Source organism: Poeciliopsis prolifica, unplaced genomic scaffold (assembly GCF_027474105.1).
Source record: "Poeciliopsis prolifica strain line A6 unplaced genomic scaffold, Auburn_PproV2 SCAFFOLD003, whole genome shotgun sequence".
NCBI classification, from domain to species: Eukaryota; Metazoa; Chordata; class Actinopteri; order Cyprinodontiformes; family Poeciliidae; genus Poeciliopsis; species Poeciliopsis prolifica.
Genome location: NW_026562378.1, coordinates 10,434,823 through 10,448,766, shown reverse-complemented (window position 1 = coordinate 10,448,766; position 13,944 = coordinate 10,434,823). Strand labels below are relative to the sequence as shown.

Here is a 13,944-nt window from a genome sequence, read left to right as displayed (position 1 = left end):
TCGCATTGTTTATACTAAAAAAATATGTTAAATCAGTAAAAATCCTATTCATTGTTTGGTACATCCCAGATGTGCAATTTAAAAAAATGTCCTATCATCAATAGCAGCTACAGTAATGAGTCATTATAAGAATGAAGCATCAACAAAAACAAGTGATTAGTGTTTTTTGGGCCAGTCGCGTGGGAGGTGCTGGGCTGGCAAGTAGATAGAAATCTGTTGTTTTGTTATGTGATTTGTAGCTTAGGGAGCAACCGGCAGCAGTCGGGTCGGCTCCCTTTCTTTGAAACTCTCCAGCGTAACAAACAGGCTTTCCTTTCCTGAACAGAAAAGCTGCACATCAGCAGAGTGCAGGACACCGGGGATGAAGGACAGACTGGCGGCAGCAGGGGAGGGACATCTGTTGATGTCTGACAGCACGGCTTGGGAGGAGAGCAACTTTGTGTTGACGGGTTCTAATAACTTATTCAAAAAAATGCTGCTAAGAATGTCAGTGTGTGTTAAAAATGTTATGTGCATACATTAATTAGATTGTTATAAAATGAAAAACAAACATCAGAGCAGTAGGCAGTGATGAGAACTGAAAAGCTTCTGGATCTGTAAAATGTCTTTATATATTCCAAGAGATAAAGATTAGCCTTAAGTTACATTTTATTAAATCAAACATTTGCAGCAAAATTTGTTTGAACATTGTAGAAAACTGAAACATTAAGACTTAAGTTAAAAATCTACAGCTTCCATAAATTTCAGGTTCAATAATACTTGCAAGTACATAAAAACAATCATTCTTTGTAACAAATCCTTTCTTTAAATATCTAGCATAAACCCAGAGATGAGTACAATGTTTTTGTTGCTTTTACTCTGTTTTGTTGCCAACAAAAACAGTTTTCTGTCCAGTCTCTTATTAAGCTCTTCCTCCTGCTATTCCTCTGCTCTCTTGGACGCACGGTAAATATTATTATTTTGCTTGTCGTCGCGAAGCACAAGCTCCACATCAAATCTGCTCTGCAGGCACTCCTCGTAGAAACTCTGAGTCCTGTGCTCTGTGCGCATTTTCGACGAGAGATACACCACGGCCCCCTTTTTGCACAAATGAGCCAGCGTCTCCACCAGCAGAGGGTACGTCTCTGGCAGGTAGACGATGTCCGCACCGAGCACCAGATCCCAGTCGGAAGGGAAGGTTAAGTGGTCCTCCCCCCAGCAAAGAGGGAGGACATTGGGAGGGGCAAAAGGCCAGCCGGCAGGGGGCACGTTGGCAGATAGGTTCGCCTGAAGTTGTGGCAGAGCCAGAGGGAGGTCCGTGACGGTCACGTCTGCACCTGAAAGACAGTACAGCGTCATGTGACACAGGTGAAAACTCAACCGGATGAGACATCCAGAAAGTCTCAGAACATGTCTATATTGCCGTTCAAGTTGTAAAACACAAGAAATACTTAAGTTATAACAAATTGTTGAGTAATAAAGCAAATAAAAATGGCTGTGAAGAAATTTTTCTGCAATATGTTGGACATGAGATTTTAACATAGCACATCACCGAGGCAAATTACACTGAAATCAAAGGATAGTTGAAGATTCAATATCGAGTCGATTGTGATGACCAGCTTTATCGAGCATGGAGGTGAGATGTGTTTGTTAATTTTCTTGACCTGTGTCCCTGTTCAGAGCTCGGGATTCTTTTTTTCTTTTTGATGAGATGTAGAGAACCTTTTCCTAAATAAGTCTCTGTGTTTCTAACCTTTGAGTTGTAACAGGCCGTTTTACATCATTTTGAGACATGCTGCCTTTTAAATGAGCCCTCTTTGTGAAAGTTTATGAGTAATTCTTGGACAGAATACCCTCTTCCTGATTTATGCTATTAGAACCAGTTAAAAGTTTGTCCAGGTTTAACCATAAACTACCATTTTAATATTTTTATCTGTTGTGCTACCTTTCAGTTTTTAAACACAAAGTGGTCTGTACTTTTTTATCTGTTCTCACTTTCATTTTTAATAAAATCTTATTTGATGCATTTTCCAGTTTTAAAAAGAAATTAATGCATTTTATTAATGCTTGTGTGTCTATTTTAAAGCACACAACAAAACAAATGACATTCATGACTGTAGCAACGATGAGTGAAACATTAATGCAAAGGGCTGCTGAGGTAAAACATTTTGTACCCTGCTATATATGATAATCACAGCTGATATTGTTTTTGCAGTTTTCAACAATAACATTTCATGTTTTCTTAAGATCAGGCAGCCAGTTTTTATTTGCATGAAAGCCACTTTGTTGGACTCTACTATAACACACCGCCATCTAGTGGGCAGTCAGTAAAAGTTCTCTAAACAGATTGATTCAAATCCACTTGGCCTGAGAGCCATGAATTGACTGATGAACTCGTGAATGAAAGACTGCAAAAATACCTTGAGGAATTAATTAATTAAACGATGAATGCATGAATGAAATATAATGAATGAATGAAGTGATGCATAAATAAACGAATACATGCATCGAATTAGGATGGACTAATTACTAAAATGAATGAGTACATAAAGCACTTTGTCTGAATGAATGGATTAGAGAATACACTGATGGATGAATGAATGAGTGAATGAATTCTAGCCTACCCAGACGAGCAGCCAAAATACCGACCACCCCAGTTCCAGCTCCCAGCTCTATGACGCGCCTTCCTCGGAGCTCCACGGACTGATCCTCAAAGTAGCGACATAAATGCAGCGCCTGTGGATCCAGTCACGCAAGTTACCACACAACGTCTCTAACCCACGCATCGCAGAAAGCTTTCGGCTCAGTGACATCCGCTCTTACAGCCTCCCAGACCGGAGCAGCCACGCCGAGGTTGGCCCCGAAAAGCTGCTTTATCCGGAGTTCCTCGCCCATCAGCCTGTACACCGTCTCCTGTGAAAACGTCTCAGCGGACAGGCAGTCCTCATCGACGGGGAACGGGTCGTCTTCATGCTCAGCACAAATCATGGCTAGTGATGAATAAACTGCGGTTTTCACGATTCAAAAGCTCCCATTTCTACTGCAGAAGACCAGGAGTCAGTCGTCTTCCAGGTCAAGTTAGCTGTTACGGTTGTTTCCAAGAATCTCTCAAAAATCTTTGCTAAAATTGGGAGTTCGTATATATTTTCCAATTCGCTACAATTCAATTTGCAATAAATAAATACGTAAAAAGTCATCTTGCAATTAGTTGAAGCGCCGAGCATGTATTGAGACAACTGTCAGCTTTTACTTTGAAAGGAATGAAAGACCCTTTTAGTTTCCGGGTAAAAAAAAAGTGGACAGAACACCTGTGTTCTGTCAGCATACGTTGTCAGACCGCCATACGCCGAGCACAAATTAACATGACGCCATTACGTAGACGTTAGATCGTTATACACTTTATTAACAGCTGTATGACATCATGACTTAGCAGTTAACCATTCAGACCATCATCAAGGAATCTGACAGAACAGAAGGCTAACGTAATACTGCCCTCTTTGACGTCATTACGTTACTCCAAGCGTTATTGTACCTTATTTTTGTCCTTTCACGTCTGCCTGTTTATGGCGAATCTTTTAAAATCGGATTTGCTTTTGAACACATCATGAACTATGACGTCTTGCTGTCGCCACACAACACGCAAAAGCCTTTACTACGCCACAGTCAGTGACTTAACATAACCAATAGTAATTCGAATTTACTTCATATCTCTTGGACACAAAACTTGAGCATCAATCTGCTGTTTTAAGACAACAACAAAAAAATCAGCAGAAAAACAAATAGCAGAAAGACAATATAGATTTGACAGAAAATTCTGGAAGATGGATTCTGAAACATCAAGCGGCTCCAACATCACACGCTTTGATATTTTCATGGAAAACCAGCAGCCTTCTGAGATCGATTTTGACAGTATCACTATGGAGCTCAACGCTTTGCTGGATAGACTCAGAAGGGTTTATGAATCTGAAGAGAGTTTAGATAGAAGAGTTCACAAAATGACAGCTTCTCTCGAAACTCAGAGACTTGCCCAAAAACTGACTCGAAAGATCTTCTTTCACCTAAGGTACCGTAATCAAAACGAGCTGCCTGTTTCTCCTGACACTGATCGTCTACTTCCCTCTGGCAGCTCTGATATGGCGAAAACAAATGCAGATCTTAAAAAGGTAAGCTATTCAGAGAAATTGTACACAGTTGCGAGGAAAACATCTGAAACATTTTTCAAGAGACTTTTTCAGAGATTGCTGAAGTCACCAGACACTGTTGAAAACCAGGAAGTACACACTGCCTTCAAAGAATTACAAAATGAGGTTTCAAATATTTCCATATCTCCACAGACCCAAAGCGTAACAACTGTCACTGAAGATGACCAGGTAAAACCATCTCCTATTTGCTTGATTGAGTCCTCCATGGAAGGACAAGATGCCACAAATGCGGCAGGACAACATCCTAGTCCACTAACTCGTAGTGTGCCAGACACTTTTGAAAACCAAACAGTGCACACACCCTTAGAAGAAGTACAAGATGAGGTTTCAAATATTTCCATCACTCCAGCAACCCAAAACTTAGAATCAACTGACACTGAAGACGCCCAGTCAAAGTCATTCCCCCTGAAGCAGTCCTTAATAGAAAATGCAGAAGGACAACATCCTAGTCCAGTAACTTGTAATGTGCCAGACACTTTTGAAAACCAAACGGTGCGCACGCCCTTTGAAGAATTACAAGATGAGGTTTCAAATATTTTCATCACTCCAGAGATCCAAAATTTAGTCGCTGACAATGACTGGTTAAAATCATTTCCTCAGAAAGTGATTAAGTCCTTACCTGGAAATGTGGCAGGACAGCGTCCTAATCCAGTAATTTTTAATGTGGCAGACACTTTTGAAAACCAAGATGTATGTGCTGTCTTCAAAAAATTACAAAGTGAGGTTTCAGACACCTCCATCTCTCGTGACACTCAAAGCTCAGAATCAACTGTCATTGATGATGCAAAGTTAAACTCATTTACCCTAAAACTGATGAAGTCCTTCATGGAAAATATGGCAGGACAACGTCCTGATCCAGTAACTTGCAGTGTGTCGAACACTTTTGGAAACCAAGAGGTGCTCACTGCATTTAAAGAATTACAAAATGAGATTTCAAATATTTCCATCTCTACATACTCCCAAACTCAACTCACAGAATCAACAGATTTTGACGATGACCAGTTAACATCATTTTCTCAGAAACTGATTAAGTCCTTAATGGAAAATGTGGCAGTACAGCATCCTAATCCAGTAACTTGTAATGTGCTGGATACTTTTCAAAACCAAGATGTACTTAACACCATTGAAAAATTACAAAGTGAGATGTCAGATGCTTCCATCTCTCCAGAGAGACAAAGCTTAGGATCAGCTGTCATTGATGATGCCCAGCTGAAATCATTTCCTCAAAAAGTGATTAAGTCCTTAGTGAAAAATGTGGCAAAACTATGTCCTAATCCAGTATCTGGTCGTCTGAAAAGCACTTTACCAAACCAGGATGTACACACTGCTTTCAAAAAATTACAAAACCATGTTTCGAATATTTCCATTCCTCGAAAGACCCAAAGGTCAGAATTAACTGACGATGACAATGGGCAGTTAAAATCGTTTCCTAAAAAAGTGATTAAGTCCTTAGTGAAAAATGTGGCAGGACAACAATTTACTCCAGAATTTTGTACTGCCACTGAACAAACTCCTTCTCAACCTTGTGCTGCTTTTGTACATTTTCCTTCTTCAGAACCCTGTACTGCCTTTGAACACGTTCCTTCTGCAGTGAAGTCTACTCCCTTTACATTCTTCAAGAGGCCTGCTACTGGAACCATTCCTTCAAAGCTCAGAGGCATTGGCAGAAAACATGATCCATTTTCCCAACATTGGGGAGCAGGGAACCAGCAAATCGAAGTAGCTGCTCTACCATCTGTTACCAAAGGGACCTTGATAGTGGAGGCTGGGCTACCAGGAGACACTATAGCACGAATTAGACACAGGGCAGGTCAAGACAATCAAGAGAAAGGAATACAATGTTTTGAGCACGGCATTAGGGAGAAGATGATTTGACTGACTGCGAGTTCCACTGCAAAACTTGCAAATCCAATGTTAAACCCTCTGTGCTTAAGGAGTTTATCTCTGAGGTGTCAGACTTACTTCAATGCCAAACATGTAAACATGAGGTTTACATTATTTCTGCTGTCATCAATAGGCTTTTGGAAAAATACCCCCGTGATTCTAAACGACTGCAATTGTGGGAACAGTCTGGTGTTCTAAAAAGGCGCCTCTCCATTTACCTGTCAGCTCACTTAGGCATTCAAAAATGTAATGAAGTTGATCGAAACTAAACTCGGATTACTATGCCAAGGTCATCGTTAACAACCTTCTAGGAATTTATGGTTCACCAAGAAAGCTGATCACAGCAGCAGTTCTTCCAGACAGCAACTTTTGCGATGACTTTGTAGCGTTTGTTGGATGTGAACTCGTAAAGACGAGAGCATACAAGAAATATGGTATGTTTAGAAGGATGGTAAAGCCTTTCAGAAAAGCCTTCAATTGGACTTATAATCAGTTCGCTCCAGCCACACAAGTGATGTTAGATCTCAGTTGTTGTGGATTTGCTTTTAGAAAAGACTGAAAATTATTAGGGGGGATTATAAGGAGGATAACAAAATACATCCTCATTTCTATTTTCATTGACTTTTTTTATTTGTTCATTCTGGTGGAGGTTTTTTCCTGTTAAAACAGAGTTTTCCCTCTTAGGTGATATTAGATTTAAAAAAAAACTTTCCAAAATAGACAGACATAAATTATTTTTCTATTCTTCTTTCTCTTAATTCTCCTCAATATTCAAATACTTTTGCTTTTTTGGTGTTATTTTGTCATAGATTTTTTCACAGTATATCACTATCACGACTCCTGATTTACTATCAGCTATATCTTATTATTCATAATATTTTATTATCATTACCACTATTTCACTGTTCAAAATTATATATATATATATAATTTTGAACAGTGATATATATATATATATAATTTTGAACAGTGAAATTATATATATATATATATTCTTTTATCTTCATTTTTCTCATTTTCTTTGATAGTTATATTACTTTCCTATGTAATTTTCATGGATAAGCAAGTCAGATTTTTCTTTAATTACTATATTGTATTTTCTGTTTGACAATTGCAGTAATTACTGTCACTATGACCACTACATTATTTTGATGTTTTTTCCCCCCCTCTTGGTTCTTTTCCATCTATACATTTTTTTATTATCCTTTTCTTCTTTCTTCTCTTCATCTCTCTTTTTACCTTTAATGCCCCAAAATGGGTTACTTCCAGTCAGTTTGTTGTTTTGCTCTCTTCCCAGCAATTTATAACAATGTGTGTATATATCAAAACGGCCCCTGTGTAAACGGGACAAGGAAAACTTCCGGGTCAGGCCACATGTCTCACAAAATAAATAAAATAAAAATAAAAAAAATAAAAATGCACAGTCCCTATCTGTTTTTTTCTCCGCCGTTGTGCACAAACAACATCGGAGAAAAAACAGATAGCTAGTTATCTAATTATCTAACCGTGGTCTATCATAACTGTCGGACAACGGTTACAATCGTAACCGTCGGTTAGATAATTAGATAACTAACGAGAAACATCATGTATTCTAACCCGATAGACCAAAAACGTGCAAGCGCACGAGCAGCAAATCAGCCAACACAAAGCAATCAGACTTTACGTTTTTTATTCTTTTTAGCGCTAAAAAAGAGACGCTTACCCATTACAGACTAGAAGTGAAAACAAGGGGCACCGAGCCCCTTGTTCAGGGAGTGTATTTGACCTTGGTAAGCGCCTCAACACTAGTTATATAATTATCTAACCGTGGTCGACCGTAACCGTCGGACAACGGTTACGATCGTAACCATCGGTTAGATAATTAGATAACGAACGAGAAACAACATCGGAGAGGTAACCGTTGTAACGTAAAGGTCGATCTCCGATGTTGTTTGTCTGACGGTTACCTAATTTCTCGTTCGTTATCTAATTTCTCGTTGTGGTTTAACAAACAAAAACGAAAAAAAAAAAAAAAAAAAAAAAAAAACGTGACTTTTTTCAGTTTTGGTTTCAAAGAAACTAGCTCCCTGAAGATACCTGGAGCTCGACGGACTCCTTGCTCCCTGCTCTACCACTAGCCTTCCTCTGAGCTCCATGGCAGCCTGTGGACCCAGACTCGCAGTTACCATCCAGCTTCTCGAACCAAGGCATCGCAGAAAGCTTTGGTTTTGTGACATCCGCTCCAACAGCTTCCGAACAGGGGCATTTAACCACTATCAGAGGCCGATTTTTTTTAGTGAACGACAACGACGAATTACGTGCATCAGACATTCACGTAATTCTGACTTGGTAAATCCTGGCCTGGATTTAATTTTATCCGATTGCTAACCTCTAGTCTAGTCGTTAGGTAACGTGCCAGTTCCTCGCGCTGAAAACTTACCTGAAGTTGCCTGCACTGTGAAGCTTCCTCGAGCCCGCTGCTTATGTTAGCAATATTTGGAAGCCTGTTGACACGGACGCCTAAAACTACAGAACAGCCCTTTCAGAAGTGGCGCAGAAAATCCACGTCATGGTACAATTTCCCTCCTCGCTGATTCACCCGGTAAAAATCTTACTCGGTAAAAATCCATGCGACGGACAGAAAGCCCAGGAAAGCCCTGAACGCAACGGCCAGGGTAAAGTAACTCTGCCCTCTTCGACGTTATTACGTCACTCCCAACAGTTATTTCACTTGAGCCTACATATGGCGCATCTTATCACGTCGTGAACTATGACTTTTTGTCACACGCAAAGGCCAGAACCCTTCAATACGTCATAGTCACTGGCTTAACATAACCAACTGTGATTCGATTTACTTCATTTTAGCGCTAATCCACTTTTACAAAACGTCAGCAACAATCTGCTGTTTTAACCTCCTCAGACCCCGCGTCCTCATATGAGGACATACATTTTTTGCTGCTCTGCACCATGATATTTAATTTGTAAGAATTTTGACCAATTGTCCTCATCTGGGGGGCTACTGGTCTCATAATGAAATTACACTCATTTGAAAAAAAAAAAAAAAAAAAAAAACCAGCATGGCGGCAATGACAGCGAACATCTTCTATGGCAGCTCCCGACACAAACATGGACAAGGTAAAAATCCTAATCAAATTTTATGATTGAAACTAGTTTATTTATGCACAATAATGTCTGTAGCTTTACCTGGCATGCTTATTTGATATATTTGAGTAATATTAGCAAGCTACAACGTCTGTAAACATGACGTACTGTTTGAGGAGATCAGGTCTAGCTTCAGTGCAAAAATGTAAAATTTTTCAAAGATCATTTGTGTTTATTTCTAGACAAAATGTCTAATTTCTAGTCAAAATAAGTCTTATTACATAAAATAAGACTCATCCTCCAAAAATAGACAATCACCACTTGTTTCAAGCGAACTTTCACTAAAAAATATGTAGAATAATTTGCCAGTGGAGCAAGTTTTTATTTTCTATTACAAGGAAATAGATTGTGCATTTTTATAATTACAGGGGGAATGTCCTTTTTGAGAGCTGAACGATTGCTAAATGCAATCGCAAATGACTGAGATTGAAGATTTGTCAGATGGTGAAGAGGATGATCCTGCTGTGGGTGAAATCACTCCATGTGAAGCAACTGTGGAGCAACCTGATGATTCTGATTCAGATTATCAACTTGATGCTGCTGACATAAGTGAAGATACTGACAGTGATGCGAGTGAGCCACCACATAAACAACAGCATCTTTTTTCTGATGAACCTGACCAGGATGTGCAAGGTTGCAGGGCAGGACCAAGAAATGGAAACAGAGTACTGGAAGTGTGCTCCATTCAACACTGTTTTAGTCCCATTTTAAGGAGCTGATGAACAACAAGACAAGAGAGCAGATATGTCGCTGGTGCAGTACATGGAACAGTACGTTGACATAGAACTGATGAAAGTCCTTGCCGACTGTACAAATTCTATGTCATTAGCTAAAAGTGGCAGATCTCTCAACACATCGGTTGAAGAGATGTACCACTTTTTTGGAGCATCCATCTTGATGTCCTGTATCCCTTACCCACAAATCTGCATGTTTTGGTCCACTAACCTGAGAATCCCTGCCATTAGTGACACAATGAGACGCGACCGATTCTTCAAGCTGAGGAGCCATCTGAAGGTGGTAATTGATGACGACATACCTGAAGACAGAAAAACAGACAAATTCTGGAAGGTGAGGCCTTTCATGAATCGCATACTCAAAGGCTGCCATGCTCAGGCCCGACCAGTATCCATCTCAATAGATGAACAGATGATACCATTCACTGGAGCCTGTCCGTTCCGCCAGTATGTGCCGCTGAAGCCAAATCCAGTTGGCATGAAGAATTTTGTCCTGGCAACAGCAGTGGTGTCGTTCTCGACTTTGAAGTTTACCAAGGTTCAAAGGCACTGGCTGCACAGGTGCCGGACACAGAAGGATTGGGTTTGGGAGCCCTGGTCCTCAAACAGTACATCCTGGTACAAAGGTGTACTGCGATAGGTTCTTCACCACCACATCAGCTGTGGAATCCATGCTGGAGAAGCAGGTGTACCTAACTGGTACAGTTATGAAGAACAGGATCCCAAAAGCAATGCAGAAGCTCCCAACTGACAGGCAGAGGTACCTCCGCATCAGTTGTGAGGGGAGATGGGAAACTAAATGTTGTAAAATGGTTTGACAACAAGCCGGTCCTGATGCTCTCTACTGTCCATGCTAAGGAGCCAGAGGATACCTGCCAGCGGTGGTCCAAGAAGGACAAACGCTACCTAACCATCACACGACCAAATATTGTACAGGAGTACAATGCAAAGATGGGTGGGGTAGACTTGTCAGACAGAATGATGAGCTACTACAGGATGAGGGTGCGAACAAAGAAGTGGACGATTCGCATGGTTATGCACTTCATGGATCTTGCTCTGGCCAACAGCTGGCTGCAGTATCGCAGAGATCATCAAGAACACGGTACCCCAAGAAAGGCTATCACGACGTTCCGCATGGACGTGGGTCAAGTGTTCCTCAACAAGTGTGATGTCATGCAGAGGAAGAGAGTGCATGCTGTCCAAAAACTGGCCAAACATCCCTGGTCACTCCAATCCCTCACATCTCAGCGCGCACAACTTCTGCTGCTCATCTGCTGGAAGTTGCTGATCTCAAGAACCCGATGCGTTGCAGACAACAAGGCTGCTCTGGGAAATCCCGTGTACGCTGTCTGACATGCAATGTGTTCCTTTGCCTGCAAAGTCGGCGCAACTGCTATGAAGCCTTTCATGGAGTCCAGTAGAACTACTTGAATACTTGAATGTTTGTTTGAGTTTGCTATGACACGTTCATAATGATGTTTATAAACGTTGCACTTATCCATGCAATGCCTTTCACAGAGGCAAGCAGGAATACTTGAATTATTTACTGAGTTCGCTATGACATGTACATAAACTTTGCACCTTTCGATGCAAAAGCAACACTGTGTTTGTTGACAGTATAAAATAAACTTTTGTACTTCGTTAACCAATAGTGTCTTCATTGTGAAAGTCTGGACAGAAAGCAGCGTAAATGTACATACTGTGAAACACAGATGTAAATAATAACATTGATTGAATGGTCTTATTGTCACACAGATAGACCCAATGTCCTCCTATGAGGACATTTAGTTTTGATATAACCACTTATTATAGATAGCTAAAATTTCATTCTTAGGCTAATTGGGTCGTTATGATCCCAAATAGCAAGGAAAAAATTTATATGCAAATTTAGACCCAATGGCCTCATATGAGGACATTGGTTTTGACATAGTTCAAGAGCACATAGGAAGCTAAAATTTAATTTCAACTAAAATTAGGTAAGACTAATCCCAAATAGTAAGGAGACATAAAAAATGCACATCAAACAAAAGCCAGGGTCTCAGGAGGTTGAATGAGGTATTAGCTATTTCCGTTACTTATTACCCATGTTCAGTAAGTCATGCTTGTGATTATCCACGTGCTATTGATGACATTGCAGCTTTCTTTAGCATGGATGCTCATTTTTAGCATCAGAACACTGGGTCCAAACCGATGGGCACACTTTGGCAGGCCCCAGTTAAATTTCTTCAGAAATTTTCTAGTTAGTATATTTTATTTTCTGTTTGACAATTTACAGTAATTACTGTCACTATGACCACTACATTATTTTGATGTTTTTTTCCCCCCTCTTGGTTCTTTTCCATCTATACATTTTTTTTATTATCCTTTTCTTCTTTCTTCTCTTCATCTCTCTTTTTACTTTTAATGCCCCAAAATGGGTTACTTCCAGTTAGTTTGTTGTTTTGCTCTCTTCCCAGCAATTTATAACAATGTGTGTATATATCAAAACGGCCCCTGTGTAAACGGGACAAGGAAAACTTCCGGGTCAGGCCACATGTCTCACAAAATAAATAAAAATAAAAAAAATAAAAATGCACAGTCCCTATCTGTTTTTTTCTCCGCCGTTGTGCACAAACAACATCGGAGAAAAAACAGATAGCTAGTTATCTAATTATCTAACCGTGGTCATCAAACTGTCGGACAACGGTTACAATCGTAACCGTCGGTTAGATAATTAGATAACTAACGAGAAACATCATGTATTCTAACCCGATAGACCAAAAACGTGCAAGCGCACGAGCAGCAAATCAGCCAACACAAAGCAATCAGACTTTACGTTTTTTATTCTTTTTAGCGCTAAAAAAGAGACGCTTACCATTACAGAGTAGAAGTGAAAACAAGGGGCACCGAGCCCCTTGTTCAGGGAGTGTATTTGACCTTGGTAAGCGCCTCAACACTAGTTATATAATTATCTAACCGTGGTCGACCGTAACCGTCGGACAACGGTTACGATCGTAACCATCGGTTAGATAATTAGATAACGAACGAGAAACAACATCGGAGAGGTAACCGTTGTAACGTAAAGGTCGATCTCCGATGTTGTTTGTCTGACGGTTACCTAATTTCTCGTTCGTTATCTAATTTCTCGTTGTGGTTTAACAAACAAAAACGAAAAAAAAAAAAAATAAAACGTGTCTGACTTTTTTCAGTTTTGGTTTCAAAGAAACTAGCTCCCTGAAGATACCTGGAGCTCGACGGACTCCTTGCTCCCTGCTCTACCACTAGCCTTCCTCTGAGCTCCATGGCAGCCTGTGGACCGTGACTCACCTACACCATCCAGCTTCTCGAACCAAGGCATCGCAGAAAGCTTTGGTTTTGTGACATCCGCTCCAACAGCTTCCGAAACAGGAGCATTTAATCCACTATCAGGCCGATTTTTTTTATTTTTTATTTATGCATCGTAATAGTGATCGACGACACGAATTACGTGCATCAGACATTCACGTAATTTTGACTTCGTAAATTCTGGCCTGGATTTAATTTGATCCGACTGCTAACCTCTAGTCTAGTCGTTAGGTAACGTGCCAGTTCCTCGCGCTGAAAACTTACCTGAAGTTGCCTGCACTGTGAAGCTTCCTCGAGCCCGCTGCTAGTGTTAGCAATATTAGGAAGCCTGTTGACACGGACGCCTAAAACTACAGAACAGCCCTTTCAGAAGTGGCGCAGAAAATCCACGTCATGGTATACAATTTCACCTCCTCGCTGATTCACCCGGTAAAAATCTTACTCGGTAAAAATCCATGCGATGGGCAGAAAGCCCAGGAAAGCACTGAACGCAACGGCCAGGCTAAAGTAACTCTGCCCTCTTCGACGTTATTACTTCACTCCCAACAGTTATTTCACTTGAGCCTATATATGGCGCATCTTTCAAAATAGAATTTGCCCTTGATCACGTCGTGAACTATGACGTTTTGTCACACGCAAAGGCCAGAACCCTTTAATACGTCATAGTCACTGGCTTAACA

General features: G+C 40.4%; 1 protein-coding gene across 2 annotated transcripts; it reads right to left on the bottom strand.

Moving 5' to 3' along the window:
* Positions 1 to 630: 630 nt before the first annotated feature.
* LOC129358543 (EEF1A lysine methyltransferase 3-like) lies at positions 631 to 13,816 on the bottom strand. 2 transcript variants are annotated; one of them, XM_055027671.1, is made up of 3 exons: positions 2,803 to 3,206; positions 2,604 to 2,715; positions 631 to 1,316 (listed from the first exon to the last, which is right to left on the bottom strand). In XM_055027671.1, exons 1-3 carry the CDS (start codon positions 2,965 to 2,967, stop codon positions 919 to 921), a joined length of 675 nt encoding a protein of 224 aa, XP_054883646.1. In that variant the 5' UTR covers positions 2,968 to 3,206; the 3' UTR covers positions 631 to 918. The 2 variants fall into 2 exon arrangements, 1 of the variants encoding a protein (XP_054883646.1); XR_008605812.1 differs by lacking the exons at positions 2,604 to 2,715; positions 2,803 to 3,206 and adding exons at positions 10,152 to 10,242; positions 13,529 to 13,816 and having other exon boundaries at positions 1,230 to 1,316.
* Positions 13,817 to 13,944: the final 128 nt, after the last annotated feature.